The following is a 27,235-nucleotide window of genomic DNA, read 5'->3' on the forward strand; positions in this document are numbered from 1 at the left end:
AATTTAATAGAATTAAATGGAATTAAATAGGTTTCTTTCCCCCCTCATTAAAGAAATTTCAGGCTTTAAAAGCAGGCAGGGGAATACTCGGGGTTTAGGGACCACTTGAAATCATTTGAGGCCAGGCTGGCTTTTCAAAAATATTTAGTATTTATTTATCTATTTGGTTATGTCAGGTCCTGGTTTCCACACATGGGGTCTTCGTTGTGACTCTCTAGCTGCGGCTTGTTGGCTTAGTTGCTCCATGGCATGTGGGATCTTAGTTCCCCAACCAGGAATCGAACCTTTGTTCTCTGCATTGCAAGGCAGATCTTAACCACTGAACCACCAGGGAAGCACCAGGCATATGTACGCAGACCAAGATACACGACCTTCAGACACGCAGAAAGGTCCCCTTCTCAGGAAGGCCTTCCCCATCTGCCCCATTTAAGGCTGTGAGTTGACGATAGCCCGCCTCCTCCTGCTCTGTTTCTCTCATGTTACTTATCACCGTTTGAGACAGGGTTTGCTTATTTGCCAGGTTTGTCTGTTTCGTTAGTTGCAGTGTCCTAAGTGCCTAGACTGGTGCATGCTCAGTAAATATATATTTTTACCTTGCTGCATGGCTTGTGGGATCTTAGTTCCCTGACCAGAGATTGAACCCAGGCCCTCAGCAGTGAAAGCATGGAGTCCTAACCACTGGACTGCCAGGGAATTCCCTCAGTAAATATTTCCTGGATGAAAGAACAGTTTTGCAACTTTCTTTTCTTCCTTTTAAAAAAGTTGTCATCCCTGACATCCTCCCATGGTGTACATAACCACACCGGGCACCTCCTCTCTTTTCATGTTCCACCAACTATCCTTGGGCTTCCCAGGTGGCGCTGGTGGTAAAGAACCTGCTTGCCAAGGCAGGAAACATAAGAGCCCCAGCTTTGATCCCTGGGTCAGGAAGATCCCCTGGAGGAGGGAATGGCAACCTACTCCAGTATTCTTGTCTGGAGAATCCCATGGACAGAGGAGCTGGCAGGCTGTAGTCCCTGGGGTCACAAAGAGTCGGACACAACTGAAGTGACGTAGCACACATGCGCACTGCCGTCCTAGCTTGGTCCTAAGGACACAACTGAAGTGACGTAGCACACATGCGCACTGCCGTCCTAGCTTGGTCCTAAAGCTACAGTGTGCTGTTACCACCTGCAAGTGATTTGAGGGAAATGACATGCTCTGGGACCCTTGAGCTTTAGGATGGAGAAGCACGGGCCCCTAACGTGGCCTCTTCTGTGTGAAGGAAGGCCGTGTGATGTGCTGACGCCCCGACACAGGCCTGTCCTTTCAGGTCTTATGCGGGTCATTATATGATAGTCCCGGGTGCTTCACACAGTAAAGAATCTGCCTTCAGTGCAGGAGACCTGGGTTTGATCCTTGGGTTGGGAAAATCCCCTGGAGGAAGGTATGGCCACCAACTCCAGTATTCTTGCCTGGAGAATCCCCATGGACAGAGGAGCCTGGCGGGCTACAGTCCATGGGGTCGCAAAGAGTCGGACACAACTGAGCGACGAAGCACAATCTGTTGAAGGAGGTTGTACAGGTCTCATGAGTCAGAAGCTGGCAGGTAACTGCTGAAAAGCAACCGTGCTATGGAAACTAAGACCCCGGAGAGCATCACAAGGCATTGGCAGTGAAACCACCTCCTGGGAAAAGCAGGAGGCTCCAGCTCGTGCCTCGCCTTTGCTGCTTGCTGATAGGAAATGAACAAGTGCCTGCCAGGTGCCACTGCTGTGTGATGACACGGGGGTGCAGACCAGGTCCATTTCCTTTGCTGTGCTGTTTGCAGCACTCCAAACCCACCCGCCTGGATGCTGTCTATCTCTGGCTGGTGGCTTGTGATTGGCCCCCAGCACATTTCTGCAGGGGAGCAGGGCTTTTTGTCAAAACCACCTGGGTTCCAGGGAGTAGAGAATTAAAATATCTAAGAGGAAAGAATACAGGGATTGTGTCTTGGGGAAAATGGGATGGTTTTGAATAAGTCTTTGTGTTTGGAAAGGGTGTTAAGAAGGAACAAGGCATCTGTGCAAATTACTTTGGTCACCTCCTTTAAGAAGACTGCCTTGATGGTTCATCTAGTGGTTAAGAATCTGCCTATGACACAGGTTCGATCCCTGGTCCAGGAATATTCCATATGCTGCAGGGAAACGAAGCCCGTGTGCCACAACCTCTGAGCCTGTGCTCTAGAGCCTGCAGGCCGCAGTGTCTGAAGCCCATGCATCCTAGAGCCAGTGCTGCACAGCCAGAGAAGCCCCCGCACCGAGAAGCCCGCACACTGCAACCAGAGAGTGGCTCCCATTTGCCACAGCCAGAGAAGGCTCATGTGTGGCTGCGGAGACCTGGCATGGCCCAGAGTAAATACATAAATAATAAGAGTAAAGAAGATAATAGTAAATCTTAAAGAAAGATTTCAGACCACTGAAAGATCCTTAGAGGTTCCAAGGAGACAAAAAATTATGAAGTGAATGCTTAACCACTGCTTGTTATACTTAACTTATTTTAAAATTCATTTTTATTGGAGTAGAGTTGCTTTGCAATCTTACTTTAGTTTCTGCTGTACAGCAAAGTGGATCAGTTATATGTATGCATATATCCCCTCTTTTTTAGATTTCTTTTCCTACTTAAGTCACCACAGAGCATTGGATAGAGTTCTCTGAGCTATACAATACGCTCTCATTAGTTATCTCTTTTATACATCAGTAGTGTACATGTGTCAATCCTCAACATATTTATTTTAGACAAGGTGGTTGATGGTATTGTGTACATTATTTATATCCCCGCCCCCCCCCCCCATACCTTGGATCTACTATTACCTGTTAAGAAACTGGTGTTTAAAATTTCCATCTGTTTCTAGTTTTGGTTCCTTCAGTTCTTGCTTTGTTTGTTTTGAGGCTCTGTTAGGTGTGTGGATATTTATGACATATCTTCCTGCTGAATTATCACTATGAGAAGTCTATCTTCTATCTGTAGAAGTCTAGAGACTTCTTCAGTATTCTTCAGTATTCTAATGTTTAAAGTATGCATGCTGTGGGTTCTAACCAGTTACTTTTTAAAAATTGCAGCTTCACTTAAGAAAACGACAATTTTATTGAGATACAATTCACATGCCATCAATTCACCCATTTAATATGTATAATTCAGTGGTTTTTCGTATATTCACAGGGTTGTGCAACCATGGCCACAATAACTTTCAGAACATTTTCATCATCTCAAAAGAATCCCACATTAGCAATCATTCCCCGTTTCATTCAGACACCCCACCCCAATTAGCCCAGGTCAACCACTAATTTATTTTCTGTCTCTATAGATTTGCCTCTTCTAGACATTTCATATACACGAAATCATACTATATGTGGTTTTTATGACTGGCTTCTTTCACTTGGTATAATGTTCTCAAGGGTCCTAAGTGTTATAGCATGTTTCAGTATTTTATCCAACCATTGTTTCTGTTTTCTTAAAAAAAAAAAATAGACTTTATTTTTTAGAGCACTTTTAGGTTCACAGCAAAACTGAATAGACAGTGCTGAGAGTTCCCATATATTGGGTTAGCCAACAAGTGCGTTCATGTTTTTCTGTAATATCTTATGGAAAAACCCAAACAAACTTTTTAGCCAACCCAATACTTCTCCCACCCCATAGCTTTTTAGCTCCATCTTGTATTCCATTAATTTTTTTCTTCAAACATATTCTCCTTAGAATTCTGACTACCAGTCCTTGTTCCCAATGAAATGTTGATAGATGAACATGTGTGGCTAATTGAATGACTTTTTTTATAGTGGCAAAATTAAACTCTTTATTACAGTATTATTTATAAACAGTTTTAAAGTAATATAAATCACTATTATTAGGGATATAAAATGAACAAAAGGCTCTGTTTTAAATATATGTTTTATATATAATTTGTGTTGATATTTTCATAAAACTTGAATAGTGTAGATATATAATTTATGTATTAACAAAAACATATAAAGCACTGGCTTTGTTCATAGTGTATCCTTAACAATACTGATATATTACTGATTTATTGTATATAAATTCTAAATATATATGTTTTTCCACATACCTCATTATACTTATGCTTTTCTTTTTTTTTTAAGTTTGTATTTCACTAGGCATGTCTCACTTTTTCCTTTCTTTTACCTCCCCTACCTTTTGTCATTTTTAATATTTACTGTTAATCTAATTTTTCCTTGCAGAATACATCTCTTCAGTGTCTGTTCTTTGAGTCCATCTCTCTCTGCCTCTATTGTTAGCATGTTTGCTTATGGCTCTCTGTGTAGAGTGTTGTGGCTTTCATTCATGATCATTGCCCTACATGTTTACTCTTGTTGTTTTCCCTCTTTCTTAGAATGAGCTGAATTTAAAAAATCGTTTGTCTTTAGCTCTTTGACAAACAGAATAGAAATAACTTTTCCTGTTTACAGTTATAACCCATCTAAATAAGGTTCTGCTAAAAACTAAACTTTCATATTTCCCTTCGCAAGTGATAACTCATACCTATAGAAATCATGCAAGCAAATTTCAAAATATAGCAACTAATTTAAATAGCTTAGTTTTTCAGACATAGTACTCTAAAGTATTGGGGATAAATTTTTATTCTAGAACATTTTGGTAGAGAAAGTAATCTAGTAGGTGTCATAGCCTTTGTATAGCAGTATATTAGGGGTAAGGAGAGGAACATCCGGGGCTTCATATGTCATCTGTCATAATCCTTACCCCATGAGAAGGTTAGTCAGTGGCAGAACTGGGATTTGAATCCACATCTGAATGACTCCAGAGCCTGTGCTCTTTGTGTTAGATCATAGAGTAATGGGGGATGTTATAATTATTTTATTAAATTTGACTCTTATTATTCTTAAAGTTCTTATTTTCTTCTCCAGAATGTCCTGAAACCAAACTTAATGAAGCTAATGAATGCTTCTCAGCAATCCAAGAGAAACAGTAAGTTATCTAATACTGTCCTCCTGGTGACAATTATTCACTGATTTGAAATTCAATTCAATTATTCACTGATTTGAAATTACAGATGTTCTCATGTACTCTCCCTTGTTTTCACTGTAGTAGAAGCAAAATGTGGCATTGTGAGACCAGAGAGTACAACGTTCTCTGAGGACAATAATTCTGATAGGGAAATTGAAGATGTGGTTGAAACCATTCCCGAACCATCACCTGGAGTCCCGGGCTTCTCTCATCCTGCCTTCCCATCGCCTGAGCCTCTTCCACAGCCTCTCAAGTCTCCCGCAGGCCTTGGTCTCACAAAGGCAAGTTGTTTTGTTTGTAACTCTTTTTTCCCTGTACTTTTTCACATGCCATTTGCATGTCATGTCCCCTTATATGACAGAAAGGATCTACCACAGAAATGGAACCCTTCAAAGTCATGGTACAAAATGGTGTGATAATAAGAGCAATATATGTGCATGACTCAGATTTATAACTGTTGGCATACTAAGTATGCCATTATAAATACAAATCAATTAGGAAGAAGAGCTAGATGAATATGAAGATGGGGAGAGGGATGAAGGGGAAGAATTCATTTAAGAAGGACAAGATGAATATGAAATGGAATGAGGGTCAGGATCAGACAGATTATTATACAAACACAACGGAAATAGTGGGGGTATGTCAGACGAGGAACTCTATATTATAAATACGAGAAGAATTATTTCAAATTCAACTTGAGACAGTGAGGTTGTGAAAGAACAATGCTCATACTCTTTTGAATGACATATAGCTGATTTTTATGAAGAACTGAAAGAAAACTTGTTCCTTACCTTTTTTGATGGTTGTTTTTGAAGTTGGTGGTGGTTCTTGTTTTTTTTTAATTGCAGTATAATCAATTTACAATATTGTGTTAGTTTCAGGTGTACAGCAAAGTGTCTTGGTTATGCTTGTATATGTATCTATGGCTTCCCTGGTGGCTCAGTTGATAAAGGGTCTGCCTGCAATATGGGAGACCTGGGTTCAATCCCTCTGTCAGGAAGATCCTTTGGAGAAAGAAATGGCAACCCACTCTAGTATTCTTGCCTGCAGAATTCCTTGGAGAGAGGAGCCTGGTGGATTACAGTCCACGGGGTCACAAAGAGTTGGACACAACCGAGGGACTAACACACACACATGTATGTATATATCTATATTGAATATAGTTCCCTCTGGAAGTTCATTTCTATTTGAAGTGATTTGTCTTTTTAAACAAATTCTCACTTTGAAAGTAATGAAGCGATGTCTTCTATTTAATATAGCAAAACTTTAGTTCATAGACAATTCAAGGTGAGTTCTCTTTTAGGCCTTAGCAGATTTATTATGATTTAAGAATTTTTGGCCTTTCTGTTTCTTGTGGTTTCTAACTTACTCTTTGATAAATACTTAATGTACTTAACTAATTTATCTTACTGTTTGGTATAATCTTTGTGGGTGTTTTAGGTCTTTTTGAAAATAAAGAGGAAATAAATAAGCATTTTATCTAGTCTTGTTACTAAAGTTATAATTTATAATTATAACTTTATATATATATATAATATATAATATATATAATTATAAATGAGATTCTTACTCTCTCTCCATTAAATGAGACAGTTTTCAGCTGCAATAGTCTTAAAGAAAAAATGTAGAACTGTTTCTTGCTGAAGAGATTCTGATTTGTCTTTTCCTAATATATACATGTAATGGCAATTACAGTAAATGAATGAAATCACAATTTATGATTTTTTTTCTTATACAGACTATTTGTTATTATAAAATCATAATTAAAGAAAAATTACCAGCAGGGTTTAAAAATTATCTCTGGAAGATAATTTTTTACTTTTTAAAATATCTCTAGCCATATGTATACTCCATGTTATTCTTAAGAAACTTTATATTAACTTCAGTATTTATAGGTGTTAAACTAGCCTGTCAATTCTTTGTTATACATATGAAACTAATGTATAAATTCTTTTGTATCCAAAACTCAGAAATTGTGGTTACTTGATTTTTTTTACTTTGTTTGTTCTTTCCTGATATGAAGTTTTAGCCCTGCTTGATAATCATAGATGTATTTGGAAACCTTTATATCTCCAGCTAGGATAATCATAATTTTACTACTATTTTTAATATCTAGATCATTCCTTCAATCTTTACCTACTATTCCAGAAGGCACAGATAGGAAATTAGAGTTGTTAGTGTGCTGTTTACAGGGAAATAAGAAGAAAACCTTGTGAATTTTCAAATAGGGTTTTATATTTCTTTCTTTCTTCTTAGTAGTACTTTAAAATGACTCATAATTCCATACTCACATAAGCATTTCTCATCTACAATTTAAAACTTGTCTTTTAAGATCAATTTTAAAAAGGAATCTTCTTATAGCATCTTGAATTGGTGTTTTACTATTAAACCTTTTCATTACACTCAAAAATGCTTATTATTATAATATCCCAGAAATGAATATTTGCACATATTTATAAAAGTATATTTTTATGTCCTTGAAACAGATGTTAAAATATATAACTGACAATTTTAATGTCATAGCTTTCTTCCCCTGGTATTGTTTTATTTTTGTAAGTTCAGAATTCTGCATAGGTTTGCATTAGTTATACCAGGTTAGCATATTTTACAAATAGTTATCTTAACAGCTGTGCTTTTCCTGAATAAGGCTATCTATTTCTAATCCAAAGGTATTTATCCAAATCCTTTCTTCTGAGTCCCTTGTGTGCCTCAGATTAATTCATTACTCCCCAAACTGAAGGCCTTGTTTCTGATGCTTCCCTCGTCCCTGACTCTGAAGCTACACTGTCGTCTGTTTTCCCCATCCTAGTAGACAGCATCACTGAAATGCCGCAGCAGGAAAGATCCCGGACGCCAAACTTCCTTGAAATTACTGCATCCAGTCACTCAGCGAGTTCAGTATTTTCTACCTGCTTATCATTTTTAGTGTCTTATTATCATAATCCACTTTCTCACCTATAATCTTGAAATATTCTTTTCAAGTTTTGTTTCCCTGATGTTTATCTTTATGTTGCTGCCGGAGTAATCTTCCTAAAATACGTTTGTCAATCTTTTCATTCCTCTTGGCTTTGAAGTTTGTTTCAGAATGATTTTTACTGTTTTTATTTGGCTGTTTTTAAAGCCAAATTCAACTTTTTAATTACAGTTTCATGGAAACTCTGGGTAATGTGCAGTGCTTGGTTTGCTTCCTGTCCACTCTGGAGCATTGCTTGTAGTGTTTTTTTTTTTTTACAATGCTGTCCTGTAAAATGATGTCATGTTTGCTACTCCCTGGTGCAGTGTAGTCTTTCCTCTTTCATTTGAAAAAAAGCATGGCACCAAATAAAATAAAATATATTTGTGATGATGTAACCCTTTACTTCTGTAGTAGGTTCCTGTCATGTGAAGAAAGAAGATGACACTTGCTTTTTGCCATTTGATCCCGGTCCTTCCATTCTGTCTCTCTGTAGGGTTCCCAGTAACTGGGCTCTAGTTTTCCACATGACTTATTCACACTGTTCACACCGCGTCCTTGGCTTGGGCTGCCCTTCCCAGAATCCCCCTCACACCCTGACTCTGTACTCTGTCTTCTGAGACACAGCCCTTTGTCACAGCGTGCCTTGAGCTTCACAGGCTCACCTGTGTCCTCTCTCCTTTGTGCCCTTCCTGTGCTCTGTCCGCTTCAGTTGCAGAGCTGTTGAAAAGCTCATACTCTTCTGCCCTCTTGTTTGTTTTCACGTGGCTCTGCCTTGCCTAGAACACAGAACAGAATTGCTCTTTTCTTTACATTTCTTACTTCTCTGAGGACAGTGTCTATGATTTCTTAGGCAACAGTAAATGTTTATCATCTTACTGATTGACTGAATGACCAAATAAATGAATATGTTTTCTGAAGTTGGGTTTTTGTTTTATTTTGTCTTGTTTTTATAGGAAGGAGCCACAAAGCCAGAGATTGTAGACAAAGAAAGTGATACAGATATTATTGAAAGGGCTCCACAAGAGCAAATAAATTATGACCATTTGAGTTCTGTTGATGGGACACACAAAAATAATAGAAGTGGTAAGTTAGTGAATGTCTGTGGATTTTTTTCTATGCTTAAAAGCTCAAATAAAGACCTTTAAAGTGCATAGATGCAAATATGGCATCCATTTCTTTGTAAGTGTGTTTCTTTTGCTCTCTTTCTTCAGAAGTGTCCCAAGTACTACCAGCTTTTTTTTCCTAAAAATGCTTCCACCCTCTGAAATTCTTTTCCACTAGTTCATTTTATTGAACTATTTGTGGATAGAGATAGACATATATTTATTAAAATTCATAGTAGCAAATGTTCTCATAAATGTATCTGTGACTCCATTTTACAGATGTGACGTCAGCCTTAGGATTGGGAGAAGAGGAAGATATAGAATCACCTTGGGATTCTGAGGTACTGTCTTCTGTTATTATTTTGAAATGTAAACAACTGAATGATGTAAAAACATAAAATCATAAGATGCTGTGACTTTCTCACCTTTGCATTTGCCCCTCAAAATTTTTTTATTTTTAATCTGATTTTAATCTTTATTTTTAATTATTGATTTTTAATCAATAAGATACTTCTGTGCTAAATACTACCACATAGTACACTTTAGCTAATTTTCAAGGTTTACGTAATGAAATCAGTGAAGTATGGAAATCAAGGCTTAGAAGTCATAAGGAATCTCTTTGTGTTCTGAAGTTACATTTATCTAAAAACGGAAGCATTGTTCCAGGTGAGTCTATGATCAAATGTTCCTTTCTTTCTTTCTTCCTCTCTTCCTTTCTTCCTTCGATTTTTGTTGGAGTACAGTTGATTTACAATACTGTGTTAGGTTCAGTGTGCAGCAAAGTGAATCAGTTATCTATCTCTCTCTATATATCACCTCTTTTTTAGATTCTTTTCCTATATGGGCCATTACAGAATATTGAGTGGAGTTCCCTGTGCTGTACAGTAGGTCCTTACTAGTTGTCTGTTTTATACACTGTAGTGTGTTTGTGTCATCCCCAATCTCCCAAGCAAACGTATGTTTCTTTGGTACATGTGCGCGTGTAAAACTGCTAGAGAGGGCCAGAGAGAAACAGGTTGAACTGTGGTTTTTTACCACGTCAACACTGAAAAGATAGTGCTTGAAACCTGAAAGTATTATTACATTTGGATTGTCAAGTTAATCTGCAAGGAACATTTCAAGAGAAGCAAAGGCATAGGGAATAGTAAGAAATATGTGGTATAATAACAGCAGTTAGCTTTGCTGTGTGATGTTTTAGTAAGTACAAACCATTTTGGATAGTTAAACCAGCACGCGCAGAGAACCTTTATGGCAGCCGTACTTGAAGTAACATGAAGTAACAGAGCACTACTGTGCTCTGATTGAAGGCGGCAGCTATGGAAGGAGATGAGAAGGGCCTGATCTCTGAGGTGCAGGTAGCCACTGCCTGGTGATACAGCACCGTGTTTGAAGTCAGCATCCTGAATCTGTCACTTAGCAGCTGTGGATCTTGGCAAACCTGTCTTAACTGGGTTAAATGTAGGCAGTTTTTAAAAGTAGGAAATTTTCTTCAAAAGGAATTAGGAAATCTTCATGCAACTCAATATTAATTTTAACAGAATACCTCTGAGAGCCTTCCACGAAAGTATGTGGATCTTTTATCTGGAGCTGCTGGTCAAAGAGGAAAAAATATGGACAAGTGGAAGGTAAGAGCTATATTTTATAGAAAAGTCATTTGACAGAATGTTGATTTAAAATGGAAATGCTGATATATTCTAATAGGCAAAGAAAATCACCTGTCAGATGCATAGTGAGATAAAAGACGAGAAAACAAGGGAAATAGTGTATCTTATCAGGTGTCAGCCACAGATTATATTGAGAATCCAGTTTAAGGAGCTAAACTATTTAGCTCCTGGACTTCCTTGGCAGTCCAATGGTTAGGACTCTGTGCAGTTAAGAGTCTCCAATGCAGGGGTGCTGGTTCGATCCCTACTCAGGGAACTAAGATTCTATTTGACACATGGGCCAAAAAAAAAAAAAATTCTGTTTCAAGATACTCTATGATCTAAGGAAGGTTGAGAAACAAGAGGAAAGAGGGAGTGAAGGATTAGAGACGCAGAGGGTATAGGGAGGAAATGAAGGAAAAGGAAGCACAGGTCTGTGGGGAAGGTGGCAATAAGTAAGATAACGCTTTAGAAAAAGGGAGAGTATTTGATATGGACGATGCATTTGAAGTGAGCTTCCAGCACCAAAACGTGTCAGAGAAGAACAGCAGAGCTCTCCCCTCTTCCTGCCTTCCTCACTGTTGGGAAGGCATTCAGGACTGCGGTCCCTGGGCGTGCAGAGCGGTGTGTCATCCTCTGTGGTGGAGCGTGGGCATAGGTGCTCAGCTGTAATGTGTGGAAATTGGTGTCATACGAAATGTTGCTGCTTTATAGGATGGTGTCACATAGGCCAACAAAAGAGAGCTAGAAAGAAGGAGTGAGCAGGGGGCATGATAGGGAGATCAAGTAACCTACAGCTTGATAGAGAGTCCACTGGAAAGTTTCCAACTTGTAATGCAGTTTCACTTTGGGGGGCGTGTTAGAGTGAGGAAGTTGAGGCTAAGATTTCAGGAGAATAAATTAAGTTGAAGTAATGTAGAAGCAGACTCAGTATAGACCAGAGTTTCTCAGATTTTAACTAGTAGCCTGGGGACCTTGTGTGAAGTGCACATACTGAGCAGGAAGTCTGAGAATCTGTGTTGGAAGTTGAGGAAACTTGAAGGAACTCCTTCTAGATGGCTTCAGTGTATTTGCAATGAGAAGAGATCAGATCATTGTTGCTCCAGAGAATACTGGAGGTGGGAGGGGATGCTAGAAGTGGGGGAAACTCCAGCCACTCCAAATACCTATCAAGCATCAAAGATATATGTTGTATCAGTATTTGTTATTCAAATTAGATTAATGTGAATATCGGGGCATTGACTTTTTTTGAAAGTTGTTTCACAGAAATCCGTTGAAGCAGTAATATCGTGTATCAAACCAAACTGAGTTTTGAAACAAAACAGATTAATAGGGTTCCTTCCCTAAATGCTAGAATTGCTATTTTTGATAAGTACTACACTGATTTTGAAACATGCAAGGTTTTTAATATCTAATAATTGTGTGACAGTTAAATTTATTATTTCCTTTTTGATAATTGTATTTCAATATTGAGAACTTATTCTACATTATTTTCTAGATGTGTCTTGTATAACTTCTTGCATGATTGGATCAAGAAACTTTAAGATGGCTAAACTAGAGGAGCCAAGACATGTAGGCATACCAGTAGCCCACATAGGTATGAAAAATAGTGAATATTTTTATGAACCATTATTCTACAAGTATGTATCCCAGCTAATCAGTTCATTACTCTTTCTCTGATGAGAAATGAATTATGCATTCAGTTGAACTGTCATCCTAGCTGTGTACTTCTTTAAATGACTGGACAGATTGAAGAACATGATAAATACTTATAGTATAATGGTGTAAATGATACTGCTGTATTACATTCAAGATAATGCTGTTGCATTTTACCATCTACTTTCACGTTTATGTCTTTGGGGTCATGATTTGTTCCTCTGATGAAGATCACTTTTCTCCTCATCATTTGGCATGTTCACATTGTTCTGTGTGCACTTTAATATTTTATAAAGTCACTGAAAACGTAATGTTACTTTTGAAATATTAGCTGTGTGTTTTGTTAAACCTTTATTTTTTCTTCATTATCTCTAGTGGATTCATAGTCTGTCTTGCTGGTGTCCTAACATCCCCCTGAAAACAAGACACTAAAACCAAATGTATTCACTGCCAAGGCTGAGCACAAGGATTTCTGCTCAGTTCTAACTCTGCATGAATGTAGAGCTGGCTTTCATATTTACATGCAATTAACTCTATGTCCCTTTTGCCTTTTAGATTCTCCTGAGAAATATCCTAACATGAAGGTAAAATTGTTTATGTTTTTATCTTGAATTATGAACTGTGGATAGTATCAAAGGTACATTATTTATTAACCAACTTGTTTCCAAACCCATTCAGCCTGCAGTCTTGGTGAAAGATTCTGTTCCTAGTAGAACAGTCGGAATGAAGGATTTACAAACATCCACTTCAGGTAAATTTTGCAATACATACATAACTCTGAAAAGAGGGACACTGAAGTATTTGAAATGCTCAGTCTTCATACTGCTAACTTTTTTTTTTGCAAATTTAATTGAATCATTTGACATACATAAGGCAAATGTTATTATTGGTATCCATGTTTTGAAAAAAGAGATAGGTACAAGCATAAGAACAAGAAATTTTTAAAATGTAAACTTGAACTCAATATGTTTCTGTATATGTTTTGATACCCTGAAGTTCTCAGTTTGCAATCTGTATACTTCTTAGGGATTCTCAGAAATTAATTATTAGATCCTAAGATTTTTTCCAGTGTCCAAAAATGCTTATTTGAACTTTGACCTTTACCTAGAGTAAAGCTTCTCTTGCTAACATATCAGTTGTATTTCAGCTTATAATTATTTCATTTTAGTGTTGTTACACAGATGAATGTAGGCCAACCAGATGTTTCGTTTAGCAGACTTTGTGTGTGTGTTGTTTTTGTGGTATCTTTGATTATTAGAAGTAGGGGAAGTACTCATACTTTAATGACTTTTTGATAGACATAATCTTTTAAAACAGTGATTCTGAAAGTTTTGGCTTTAGGGTCCTTTTGTACTTCTAAAAATTATTAGAATGCCACGGAACTTTTGTTTAAGTAGGTTGTATTTATTGATGTTCACTATATTGGAAAACAAAGCTGAAAAACTTAAAATACAAGAACACAGAATCATAATGGCTAATTCCATTTGTCATTAGAGTTATAATATCACATATCGTGTCTCTGAAGAACTCCACTGTGCACTCGGAAGAGAATGAGAATGGAAGTAACATTTAGTGTTGTTGTGAAAATAGTTCTGACCTCTTGGACGCCCTGACCTGATGATCTCTGAACTTCAGGGATTCTCAGGGCACACTTGAGAACCACAGTTTTAAACTGTTGAAGTGGTTAGATGTGAAATGATAAAGGGGGCCTTGAGTTGAAACGGGGTTTAAAGTTTCACTTATACATTTCTTGCTTGTTCCTTTGACTTCTCTTAAGAAATTTAGACCTGACAGCTTTTTTTTTTTTTTTTTTAAGCAAATATTTTTGTGTTGTATTCATTCTTGTCTCATGGTGCTCTGTGCTCTTTGGATCCAGTGTTGTCCTCAACTTATCCTGTTTTCACGTGGAAACAATTAGTCACACACAAGCCTATCATTTCTTATATGTTTATGATGTTTATCCAAGGCTTAAAAGATGGGTTCTGAAGATATTGATACATTGAAAAAGGCTGTCTCTTTGTAATTAAAGTAGTTGTTGTTGGTGATGTTCAGTCGCTAAATCGTGTCCAGCTCTTTGTGACCCTATGGTCTTGAGCACGCCAGGCCTCCTTGTCCCTCTCCATCTCTCCAAGTTCGCCTAGTCATGTCCACTGAATCAGTGATGCTAACCAACCATCTCACCCTCTGCTGTCCCCTTCTACTCCCCTCAATCTTTTCTAGCATCAGGGTCTTTTCCAGTGAGTTGACTCTTCACACCAGGTGCCCAAAGTACTGGAGCTCCAGTTTCAGCATCAGTCCTTCCAGTGTGTATTCAGGGTTCATTTCCCTTAGGATTGACTGGTTTGATCTCTTTGCTCTCCAGGGACTCTCAAGAGTCTTCTGTAGCACCACAGTCTGAAAGCATCATTTCTTTGGCATTCAGCCTTCTTTACGGTCCAATGCTCACATCCTTCTGTAACTACTGCAAAAACCATAGCTTTGACTGTACAGACCTTTGTCGGCAAAGTGATGTCTTTGCTTTTTAATACATTGTCTTGGTTTGTACCATTAATTAAGGTAGTACCATTCATTAAAAGTGTTTTTAAAACCATGGTCTCTAGAACACACAATATTGTCATGCATAATTAAATGTAAAATAAATGCAATACATTTTGTTAATAAAATATTTGTATGTTAAAGAAAAATAATTATTAATGAAGTTCTTATCGAATACAGAATATGTAACAGAGATTGAGTGAATTAAAGTAAGTAATACTGGAAAATTAGCAAGTAGAAAAAATGAGACACTAGTTAACATCTCTTCATGAATGGCAGTGGAGTGTAAGATATAATAAGCTCTGAAGGACTAGTGAGTGAGGGGAGAGGGGGACATGGAACTGATTCTCTGAAGAAAGACTGTACAAGTTAGTTAGAGCAGTATTCTTACTAACATTCTAATAAATGGAAAGTGTTTTCAGATTTTTCAGATTCTGGCTCTCCTAGTTTGAGCCTCAGTAATGAGACTCACCAAAGAGCGGGGCGTTTGGAAGCTGATCAGTGTCTACCGGCGTCACAGTCATGACCAAAAGTCAGTCAGCGTCCACAGAATTGGGACAGGTGACGGTAATAGATAAAAGATGGCTGTTGGAGCTGTGTTTCCGGGGAATTACACGCTCCATAGCTGTGCCAGTTTCAGCTGCCAGAAAACAGAAAAAGCAAACAAGGTAATGCAGAAGCCCGGGGCACCCAGCTGTGGGCCACCTGGGCACGGCCTAACCATTATTCTGACGGTTCCAAATTAGATTTTGTGGCAAAACCTACCTTGTGCTGACTCCTTTTATGCAACCAACAGCCAAGCAATACCTCTTAGCAAGGTGTTTGCATTCTCCCTCTGACCATAGTAATACAATAAATACAGCGAGAGGTAGGAGAAAGTAAGTTTGTTTAGCCTAGTATTTAGCATACACCTGAGAGTGGGTAGCAGGATTATATTTAGAACTCTGGGACTAGTTGGGAGACCTCAGTAGACATCTAGAGATTGCCTTCTCAAAATGTAACTTCATAGCAATGTTGAAGGAGTGCTGTATCATTTAAAAGCAGTACATAGAAATTCAATTCTGATTCTACTAGGATGCCCACTCTATTGAGTAACCATGTCTAATATGTGTTGTCCATAAAGACCAATTAATTTAGCACCTTTAATCAGTCATATGGTCAGAGCTATAGTAAGAAATCATATACTGTTTCTTTTTTTCACTCCTAGTTTTTTCTTTTCTATCCTCACCTATAGGGTTAACTTTGCATTTACAAAAGATTCTCAGTTATTTCCTAGAATAGTGACTACAAGCTATAAACTCAAAGTGTTTTGTTTCTTTTAATCTATAGAAGTGACTTGTTTGCCCTTGTTTGTCCATTAGCTTGGTATGTCCACGAAACACAAATTCAGATAAAACCTATCCAGTCCCTTCAACAGAGGAAGATGGGAAATAGGAAAACTACAAAATAAATAGAAGCGACTTCAGACCGTTCATGTAGATCGTTTCTCATCTCAGTCGATACCTTTTAGAAAGTAACCAGAAGAGTCTACTCCTTCAGGGCCCCTGGATTTGTACATTTATTCACTTCATAATGATTTATTCTGTACTGGACTCAGAACATTTTATATCCTAAGTATTTCTGGAAACGCTCCCCGGGTCCAGGCCTGCATCACCTTTGTTTCCTTCCATTAATAATGCCTTCAGATTCATCTCCCTCCATGTATTTGTATGCCCTTCAAATCCATTCCTCTTGTAGCATTTAGAGTCACCTCTCTCAAAAGCAAATGTGACTGTGAACCACTCTTCAAATCACATTAATGTCCAGGCATCATAAAGTGACACGTGAGGTCACTTTCATAATCTGACTTCTGCCTGACTCTTCATCTCTCCCCCTTTCTGTCTTTTGCTATGGAATTCTGAATTGCTGGTGATGCCCTACTGACCTGTCTCTGTACTTTCAACAGACATTTACCCTGTTGTGTGTGTGCTTCTCTCCCTGTCTTGTTACAGCTTTGCATGCCTTCCATCTCCTTCTCTTGGACTGTGTAAGTCTCCGCTCAGGGATTATCTCTAGAAAAGCATTCCCTGACATCTTTTATCTCTTTAAATGCCAGTGTCTAGTACAGAGCAGAAAGCTGATAAATAATTATTGAATAAAATAAATAAGTACTATTTATACAAAAGTGATTTTTTAATATTTTATTTTATTTTTTAACTTTACAATATTGTATTGGTTTTGCCATATATCAACATGAATCTGCCACAGGTATACACGTGTTCCCTATCCTGAACCCTCCTCCCTCCTCCCTCCCCATACCATCCTTCTGGGTCGTCCCAGTGCACCAGCCCCAAGCATCCAGTATTGTGCAGCGAACCTGGACTGGCAACTCGTTTCATATATAATATTATACATGTTTCAATGTCATTCTCCCAAATCATCCCACCCTCTCCCTCTCCCACAAAGTCCAAAAGACTGTTCTATACATCAGTGTCTCTTTTGCTGTCTCGTATACAGGGTTATTGTTACCATCTTTCTAAATTCCATATATATGCATTAGTATACTGTATTGGTGTTTTTCTTTCTGGCTTACTTCACTCTTTTTAAGAACTTGTCCTGTGCAGTTTAGGAGCCAAGAAGATAGGCATGTGAAAAAATAATTTACAATTCAGGTGATGAAGATACACTAGAAAAATCTATAAAGTACTAAGGTAGCTACAAGGAAAGGGATACCTGTTTATCTGAGGAAAGATAGCTGTAATCAAGGACAATTTCACAAAGCAGGCTGAGTCTTAAAAGATGAAAAGTTATTTGTTAGGAAGAGTACAGGGTAGCATTTCAGATTAAGGAATTGATAAAAGCATACAAAGTAAGAGGAATTTTGTAAACCATGAATAATGTTGCAGTTGAAGCTTGGCATGTTGTTAAAAAGGTACTGTTATGAAATAGAGAAGAGAATGTATTGTGACTTTATATGTCTGTCCTGTATTTTGAAATTTTGTTTGGTTTCTGATTGTTTTGTTCATTGATGTTTGGATGATTTTGTGAATGAATTTTTGAGCTGTTTGTGTGCCTGTATCCTGGTGACATCTGGTATTTTCCAAATTGTTTGTTGAAATTTTAGTTCATTGGAAGTATTTCTTAAAGAAGTAAATATTCAGCTGACGATTAAGATTGATTTAAGATGTCATTTGATACAGTGTTTTAAATCTATGTTTTAAATAAAGGTTATGACTTTTATCTAAATATTCTAAGTAATTTTAACTAAACATACAGATTTGTCAGCAGAACTAGACTTAGAAATTACATGAGAGGAAGAAGAAGAAAAACCTGTTGGAGATGAAAACAACCATTCCCAGGTATGTAAAAATGTAAATTTAAATTTCTGGTTTAATACTCTTTCCTATGCCTCAACAGCATAATACAGTGTGTAACAAAGGTCACGACAAATAAAATCACCTTTCAAAATTTAATCAATAGATAATAATTTAACAGTTTTTATAGCACCTTAATTATAAAACTTCGAATATTGTTAGAATCTGTTATATTTATAGTTTGTTCTTGGAATTGAGGGAAAAAAATTTCCTGACTCTTGTTTACTTCTTCCATTTTTATAACTTCATTACATGATTATGAAGGTGACATCAAATACTGAATTGTAAGGGTAAACAGTTGAAATTATGAACAATATGACAGTGATGATCCCGGACCTAGACACATGTAGAGAGAAATCATTCCCAGTGGTTCAAGGTTTTCCATTGAAATTACCAGTCAGTGACGCCAAGATGAAAGATTCATTCTGTCTGTGATCTTGGCGTATTGATTAGGGATGTACATTCAGGGAGAGAGTGGGGTCATAGAATCAACCCAGTTACCTATTAAGAGAATCAAAGCTTTCAGATTGGACCTTTGTTGTTAGGGCACAAATAATAACTTTCTAACTTATCTCATTTTGGGGTGAGAAATCAGTAAATATTACTAAAAATGCTTTATCCACTTTCATTGGTAGACATTAGAATATAATGTAACTGAATGTAGGGGGTTCCTTGGTAGTTCAGCTGGTAAAGAATCCACCTGCAATGCAGGAGACCCCAGTTCATTTCCTGGGTCAGGAAATTCCCCTGGAGAAGGATTTGGCTACCCATTTTAGTATTGTTGGGCTTCCCTGGTGGCTCAGATGGTAAAGATCCACCTGTAATGTGCGAGACCTAGGTTTAATCCCTGGGTTGGGAAGATCCCCTGGAGGAGGGTGTGGCAACCTACTCCAGGATTCTTGCCTGGAGAATCCCCATGGACAGAGGAGCCTGGTGGGCTACAGTCCTTAGGGATGGAAAGAATCAGACATGACTGAGCACACACATAAGTGAATGTAAGCAGGTAATATGTGTTGATGAATAACACTATCATAATATATAATTTGCATTAAAATTTAAGGATTTTTTCCTCTTTCTGATTGTTGTTAATTTGATTTTGGCGCCTAGTAATATAAAGCTTGTCTGTTTTGCACTTACTAGTCCTTAAAAAAAATCTTACAAATGTGCTATAGGGACTCCCTATTTAAGATATAGTGAGGTGAAATATTTTTAAGTGAGGAAGCCTTTATAACATTAAAAATCATCTAATTAATTTTTGGTAGATTTAACATATATGAATTAATTCAAACACTGATAAAATTGGGTTTGTGAGTTCATGTTTTTCCCCTATTTTAGGCTAAGGCAAGTTATTTTTCACTTCTTCCTTGTGATCCAGTGATTTGTGAGTAGCTAAGCATAGATTAAAGTTTAAGAGTTAAATTTAAATAAATTTTAAATTTCCAACATGGACACCAGGATATTTTTAATGACAAATACATGTACTCCCTTCCCTTTATGTATTTCATAACAAATTTAATAACAATAAAAATAAAATAAAAAATAGAATAAACAATACAAAACAAATTTAAAAAATAAAAAAATTAATAACAAATACATGTACTGCCTTCCCAATACATGTATAAGGCTTTCCTTGTGTCTCAGCTGGTAAAGAATTTGCCTGCAATGCAGGAGACCTAGGCTCGATTCCTGGGTTGGGAAGATCCCCTAGAGAAAGAAAAGACTATCCACTCCAGTATTCTGCCCTGGGGAACTCCATGGTCTGTATAGGCCGTAGAGCTGCAAAGAGTTGGACACAACTGAGTGGCTTTCACTTTAACTTTCACATGTACTCCCACATATTCTTTAATCATCACTTGAAGATGTTTCTTTTGAGACAGACTCTTCCATTATGTTGTTTACTAAAATGTAGTAAGTTTTGACACATGTGATTTTGTCACATAAGTAGTATAAACTCCCACCTCCCAAAAATGAAGTGTTTATCTCCAAAGGAGAAAACTGAATTTTGAGATGCTGTGAGATTTTTCTTCCTTCCAGTAATAGATTTTTAAATTTGTTTGCTTGTTTGCTGTTTTGTGTAAGAGGTGCCTTGACTGAATTTTAACAACAGACAAAAATCTGTAGGTATTCTACTTTAAAAGAAAAAGGAGATCAGCCTTATCCCCAGCTAAGGCATTAAATTACTTGGGCAAAGTCATGCTTTTAACTTATCTGCTGCTGCTACTGCTGCTAAGTCACATCAGTCATGTCCGACTCTGTGTGATCCCATAGTCGGCAGCCCACCAGGCTCCCCCGTCCCTGGGATTCTCCAGGCAAGAACACTGGAGTGGGTTGCCATTTCCTTCTCCAATGCATGAAAGTGAAAAGTGAAGGTGAAGTCGCTCAGTTGTGTCCAACTCTTTGCGACCCCATGGACTGCAGCCCACCAGGCTCCTCCATCCATGGGATTTTCCAGGCAAGAGTACTGGAATGGGGTGCCATTGCCTTCTCCGTTTAACTTATCTATTCTTTTGATAAATTCATTTGGTAATTTATCAGATTCAAGGTTACAGAATTTTATCATCTCTTTTGGTGCCATAAAATGCTAGGGAATGCCACTTTAGGGGCTTTGAAGAAATCATTTAGTTTATCTTTGTGTATGATGTTAAGAAGGGTTCTCATTTCATTCTTTTACATGTAGCTGTCCAGTTTTCCCAGCACCATTTATTGAAGAGGCTGTCTTTGCCCCATTGTATATTCTTGCCTCCTTTGTCAAAAATAAGGTACCCATAGGTGCTTGGGTTTATTTCTGGGTTTTCAGTCTTGTTTCATTGGTCTATCTTTCTGTTTTTGTGCCAGTATCATACTTTCTTTATGACTGTAGCTTTGTCGTATAATCTGAAGTCAAGAAGGTTGATTTCTCCAGCTCGATTGGATTAAAATGGATTAAAGACCTAAATGTAAGACTAGAAACTATAAAACTCTTAGAGGAAAACATAGGCAGAACACTTGATGACATAAATCAAAGCAAGATCATCTGTCACCCACCTCCTAGAGTAATGGAAATAAAAACAAAAGTAAAGAAGTGGGACCTGTTTAAACTTAAAAGCTTTTGCACAGCAAAGGAAATGATAAGCAAGGTGAAAAGACAGCACTCAGAATGGGAGAAAATAATAGCAAATGAAACAACTGACAAAGGATTAATTTCCAAAATATACAAGAAGCTCATACAACTTAATACCAGAAAAACAATCCAATCACAAAGTGGGAAAAAGACCTATTAGACATTTCTCCAAAGACGACATACAGATGGCTAACAAACACATGAAAAGATGCTCAACATCGCTCATTAGTAGGGAAATAACAAATAAAAACTACCATGAGATATAACCTCACACCAGTCAGAATGGCCATCAGCAAAAAGTCTACAAGCAATAAATGCTGGAGAGGCTGTGGAGAAAAGGGAATGCTCTTGCACTGTTGGTGGGAATGTAAATTGATCCAGTCACTATGGAAGACTGTATGGAGATTCCTTAAAACACTAGGAATAAAACTATCATAAGACCCAGCAATCCCACTCCTAGGCATATACCCTGAGGAAACCAAAATTGAAAAAGACACATGTATGCCATCATTCATTGCAGCACTGTTGCAATAGTTAGAACATGGAAGCAACCTAGATGTCCATCAACACATGAATGGATAAAGAAGTTGTGGTTCACATACACACTGGAATATTACTCAGCCATAAAAAGGTATGCACTTGAGTCAGTTCTAATGAGCTGGGTGAACCTAGAACCTATTATACAGAGTGAAGTAAGTCAGAAAGAGAAAGATAAATATATTATAACACATATATGGAATCTAGGAAAATGGCACTGAAGAATTTGTTTACAGGGCAGCAGTGGAGAGTCAGACATAGAGAATAGACTTATGGACTTCGGGGTTAGGGGAAGAGAGAGTGACATGTAACATGGAAAGAGTAACATGGAAACTTACATTACTATATGTAAAAAGATAGCCAACTGGAATTTGCTGTATGGCTCAGAAAACTCAAATAGGGGCTCTGTATCAACCTAGAGGGGTGGGATGGGGGGAGATGGGAGGGAGGTTCAAAAGGCAGGGGATATATGTATAACTTTGGCTGATTTATGTTGAGGTTTGACAGAAAAGAATAAAATTCGGTAAAGCAATTTCGTTCAATTAAAAAATAAATTTGAAAAAAAAAGAAAAAAAAATCATTTAACTTTTCTTGCTTTTACTCCTATTTCTGGTAAATAGTGGGGCTACAATAGATAATTATTTCTATATCCTCTAGCTATAAAGTTTGATGGTTATTGAATGTGAAATTGGGAAGCATTATTTATATTCCAGAATTCCACACTAACAACTCATCAGTTTCACTCTGCTCCTTGTGTTTTGGTAAACTTTGGTTCATATATTTTAGTGAACACCATCACTTTTTTCTTATATATATCCTGGATCCAAATGAACAAAGAAATGTAAAAGGCCATGGGGAAAGAATAGCTTTAGTGATTTTGAGGCACTAAGGTGTCACATCCTCAGATTTTGTGTGTTTTGTCTTTTAATTTCTCTATCTCTGCCAGTTAGATGGGGAAGACTGGGGATGAATAATTGCATCATCTTAAGAAAGAATGAAGGGATGGAGCCAAAGCAAAAAGAATACCCAGCTGTGTATGTGACTGGTGATAGAAGCAAGGTCTGATGCTGTAAAGAGCAATATTGCATAGGAACCTGGAATGTCAGGTCCATGAATCAAGGCAAATTGGAAGTGGTCAAACAGGAGATGGCAAGAGTGAATGTCGACATTCTAGGAATCAGCGAACTGAAATGGACTGAAATGGGTGGATTTAACTCAGATGACCATTATATCTACTATTGCAGGCAGGAATCCCTCAGAAAAAATGGAGTAGCCATCATGGTCAACAAAAGAGTCCGAAATGCAGTACTTGGATGAAATCTCAAAAACAACAGAATGATCTCGATGTTCGTTTCCAAGGCAAACCATTCAATATCATGGTAATCCAAGTCTATGCCCCAACCAGTAATGCTGAAGAAGCTGAAGTTGAATGGTTCTATGAAGACCTACAAGACCTTTTAGAACCAACACCCAAAAAAGACGTCCTTTTCATTATAGGGGACTGGAATACAAAAGTAGGAAGTCAAGAAACACCTGAGTAACAGGCAAATTTGGCCTTGGAATATGGAATGAAGCAGGGCAAAGACTAATAGAGTTTTGCCAAGAAAATGCACTGGTCATAACAAACACCCTCTTCCAACAACACAAGAGAAGACTCTACACATGGGCATCACCAGATGGTCAACACCGAAATCAGACTGATTATATTCTTTGCAGCCAAAGATGGAGAAGCTCTATACAGTCAGCAAAAACAAGACCAGGAGCTGACTGTGGCTCAGACCATGAACTCCTTATTGCCAAATTCAGACTTAAATTGAAGAAAGTAGGGAAAACCACTAGACCATTCAGGTATGACCTAAATCAAATGCCTTATGATTATACAGTGGAAGTGAGAAATAGATTTAAGGGCCTAGATCTGATAGATAGAGTGCCTGATGAACTATGGAATGAGGTTCGTGACATCGGACAGGAGACAGGGATCAAGACCATCCCCATGGAAAAGAAATGCAAAAAAGCAAAATGGCTGTCTGGGGAGGCCTTACAAATAGCTGTGAAAAGAAGAGAAGCAAAAAGCAAAGGACAAAAGGAAAGATATAAGCATCTGAATGCAGAGTTCCAAAGAATAGCAAGAAGAGATAAGAAAGCCTTCTTCAGCGATCAATGCAAAGAAATAGAAAAAAACAACAGAACGGGAAAGACTAGGATCTCTTCAAGAAAATTAGAGATACCAGGGGACATTTCATGCAAAGATGGGCTCGATAAAGGACAGAAATGGTATGGACCTAACAGAAGCAGAAGATACTAAGAAGAGGTGGCAAGAATACACAGAAGAACTGTACAAAAAAGATCTTCACGACCCAGATAATCACGATGGTGTGATCACTGACCTAGAGCCAGACATCCTGGAATGTGAAGTCAAGTGGGCCTTAGAAAGCATCACTATGAGCAAAGCTAGTGAAGGTGATGGAATTCCAGTTGAGCTATTTCAAATCCTGAAAGATGATGCTGTGAAAGTGCTGCACTCAATATGCCAGCAAATTTGGAAAACTCAGCAGTGGCCACAGGACTGGAAAAGGTCAGTTTTCATTCCAATCCCAAAGAAAGGCAATGCCAAAGAATGCTCAAACTACCGCACAGTTGCACTCATCTCACACGCTAGTCAAGTAATGCTCAAAATTCTCCAAGCCAGGCTTCAGCAATATGTGAATTGTGAACTTCCTAATGTTCAAGCTGATTTTAGAAAAGGCAGAGGAACCAGAGATCAAATTGCCAACATCCGCTGGATCATGGAAAAAGCAAGAGAGTTCCAGAAAAGCATCTATTTCTGCTTTATTGACTATGCCAAAGCCTTTGACTGTGTGGATCACAATAAACTGTTGTGATCCACAACAGTTTAAATTCTGAAAGAGATGGGAATACCAGACCACCTGACCTGCCTCTTGAGAAATTTGTATGCAGGTCAGGAAGCAACAGTTAGAACTGGACATGGAACAACAGACTGGTTCCAAATAGGAAAAGGAGTACGTCAAGGCTGTATATTGTCACCGTGCTTATTTAACTTATATGCAGAGTACATCATGAGAAACGCTGGGCTGGAAGAAGCACAAGCTGGAATCAAGATTGCCGGGAGAAATATCAATAACCTCAGGTATGCAGATGACACCACCCTTATGGCAGAAAGTGAAGAGGAACTAAAAAGCCTCTTGATGAGAGTGAGAGTGGAGAGTGAAGAAGTTGGCTTAAAGCTTAACATTCAGACAACAAAGATCATGGCATCCGGTCCCATCACTTCATGGGAAATAGATGAGGAAACAGTGCAAACAGTGTCAGACTTTATTTTTTTGGGCTCCAAATCACTGCAGATGGTGACTGCAGCCATGAAATTAAAAGACGCTTACTCCTTGGAAGGAAAGTTATGACCAACCTAGATAGCATATTCAAAAGCAGAGACATTACTTTGCTAACAAAGGTCCGTCTAGTCAAGGCTATGGTTTTTCCTGTGGTCATGTATGGATGTGAGAGTTGGACTGTGAAGAAGGCTGAGCGTTGAAGAATTGATGCTTTTGAACTGTGGTGTTGGAGAAGACTCTTGAGAGTCCCTTGGACTGCAAGGAGATCCAACCAGTCCATTCTGAAGATCAGCCCTGGGATTTCTTTGGAAGGAATGATGCTAAAGCTGAAACTCCAGTACTTTGGCCACCTCATGAGAAGAGTTGACTCATTGGAAAAGACTCTGATGCTGGGAGGGATTGGGGGCAGGAGGAGAAGGGGACGGCAGAGGATGAGAAGGCTGGATGGCATCACTGACTCGATGGACGTGAGTCTGGGTAAACTCTGGGAGTTGGTGTTGGAGAGGGAGGCCTGGCGTGCTGCGATTCATGGGGTCGCAAAGAGTCAGACACGACTGAGCGACTGAATTGAACTGAACTGAAGAAAGCCTTTTTTGAAATTTTGGGAATTTTGTTTCTTTTTGTCAAACAAGAAGTAGGATTTACAAATATTTCAGTGACTTGTTAGTGATAAAAGTAAAGTAAGCTCAAAAAGATTTTTTTATCACTTAAAATCAGGCCAAACCCTGAGTCAAATAATAAAATTAATGGAGACAACAAAAAAAGATGTTTATAATTAAGTAACAATTTCTTAGTATCAAACTTTCATTAAAGGTTGAAGAAGAAAAGAAGAAGCACAAAAGTAGTGAAGTGGAAGTATCAGACAATGTGTGTGATACTACTGATGAGAGTGGATTGATTCAGCAGAGAACGAGTGGAGGAAACAGCAATCAGGAGTTTGTTGCTATGAAGGATGAAGGTTCTGATAGGTAAGCCTATGTAACAGCAGGTGATTTGTTATTTTTCTGTGAAATAAGTTTGGATGTGAGAGTTGGACTATAAAGAAAGCTGAAGGACTATAAAGAAAGAGAATTGATCCTCTTGAACTGTGGTGTTGGAGAAGACTCTTGAGAGTCCCTAGGGCTGCAAGGAGATCCAGCAAGTCCATCCTAAAGGAGATCTGTCCTGGGTGTTCATTGGAAGGACTGATGTTGAAGCTGAAACTCCAATACTTTGGCTACCTGATGTGAAGAGCTGAGTCATTGGAAAAGACCCGGATGTTGGGAAAGATTGAGGACAGGAGGAGAAGGGGACGACAGAGGAGGAAATGGTTGGATGGCATCACTGACTCAATGGACATGAGTTTGAGTAAACTCCGGGAGTTGGTGTTGGACAGGGAGGCCTGGCGAGCTGCAGTACATGGGGTCGCAAAGAGTCGGATGTGACTGCGTGACTAAACTGAGCTGAACTGAACTGAATTGAGCTATTGGTAGTGATGATCACATTTTACATTTTCCTGCTGCTGCTGCTGTTAAGTCGCTTCCGTCGTGTCCGACTCTGTGCGACCCCAGAGACGGCAGCCCACCAGGCTCCCCCGTCCCTGGGATTCTCCAGGCAAGAACACTGGAGTGGGTTGCCATTTCCTTCTCCAATGCATGAAAGTGAAAAGTGAAAGTGTAGTCGCCCAGTTGTGTCTGACTCCTAGCGACCCCATGGGCTGCAGCCCACCAGGCTCCTCCATCCATGGGATTTGGCGGGCAAGAGTACATTTTGCCAGGGATATAGTTATTTTTATTTTTTTGTCTTTTAGACGTAATACTAAAGTTAATTTCTTAACATACCACCTACAGTATTAGAATATTCTGAATTTGACTGCCTACTTGCCTTTACCAGTGTGTGGTATATTTAAATATATTTTATGTCACTATTAACATCTTTTCATTTCAATTTGAGGACTTCTTTCAGCATTTCTTATGAGACAGGTCTAGTGGTGAGGAACTCCCTCAGCTCTAGTTTTTCTGG

The 27,235-nt window shown here is 38.3% G+C and overlaps 2 protein-coding genes and 1 pseudogene across 3 annotated transcripts in view; all 3 read left to right on the plus strand.

Moving 5' to 3' along the window:
• LOC147359888 (uncharacterized) overlaps positions 1-5,282 on the plus strand; it is a 28,467-nt gene extending 23,185 nt beyond the window's left edge. Inside the window, exons 6-7 of the mRNA XM_086335670.1 lie at positions 4,902-4,962; positions 5,083-5,282. Coding sequence (XP_086191796.1) covers positions 4,902-4,911 — 10 coding nt within the window. The 3' untranslated portion in view covers positions 4,912-4,962; positions 5,083-5,282. The remainder of the gene's footprint in view (positions 1-4,901; positions 4,963-5,082) is intronic.
• LOC147359889 (ankyrin repeat domain-containing protein 26-like) lies at positions 5,093-26,144 on the plus strand (annotated as a pseudogene). The gene is made up of 11 exons (XR_015140393.1): positions 5,093-5,102; positions 5,235-5,282; positions 6,052-6,137; positions 8,911-9,040; positions 9,340-9,401; positions 10,599-10,685; positions 12,202-12,300; positions 12,915-12,943; positions 13,038-13,110; positions 18,150-18,232; positions 26,048-26,144. The product of XR_015140393.1 is annotated as an ankyrin repeat domain-containing protein 26-like (transcript).
• Positions 18,563-27,235, plus strand: part of LOC147359890 (ankyrin repeat domain-containing protein 26-like) — a 39,098-nt gene continuing 30,425 nt past the window's right edge. The window contains exons 1-2 of the mRNA XM_086335671.1: positions 18,563-18,643; positions 26,048-26,202. Coding sequence (XP_086191797.1) covers positions 18,563-18,643; positions 26,048-26,202 — 236 coding nt within the window. The remainder of the gene's footprint in view (positions 18,644-26,047; positions 26,203-27,235) is intronic.

This window comes from Bos grunniens, chromosome 14, assembly GCF_055505025.1.
Source record: "Bos grunniens cultivar Pamir isolate PY7600 chromosome 14, Bosgru_T2T1.0, whole genome shotgun sequence".
In the NCBI taxonomy this organism is placed as follows: Eukaryota; Metazoa; Chordata; class Mammalia; order Artiodactyla; family Bovidae; genus Bos; species Bos grunniens.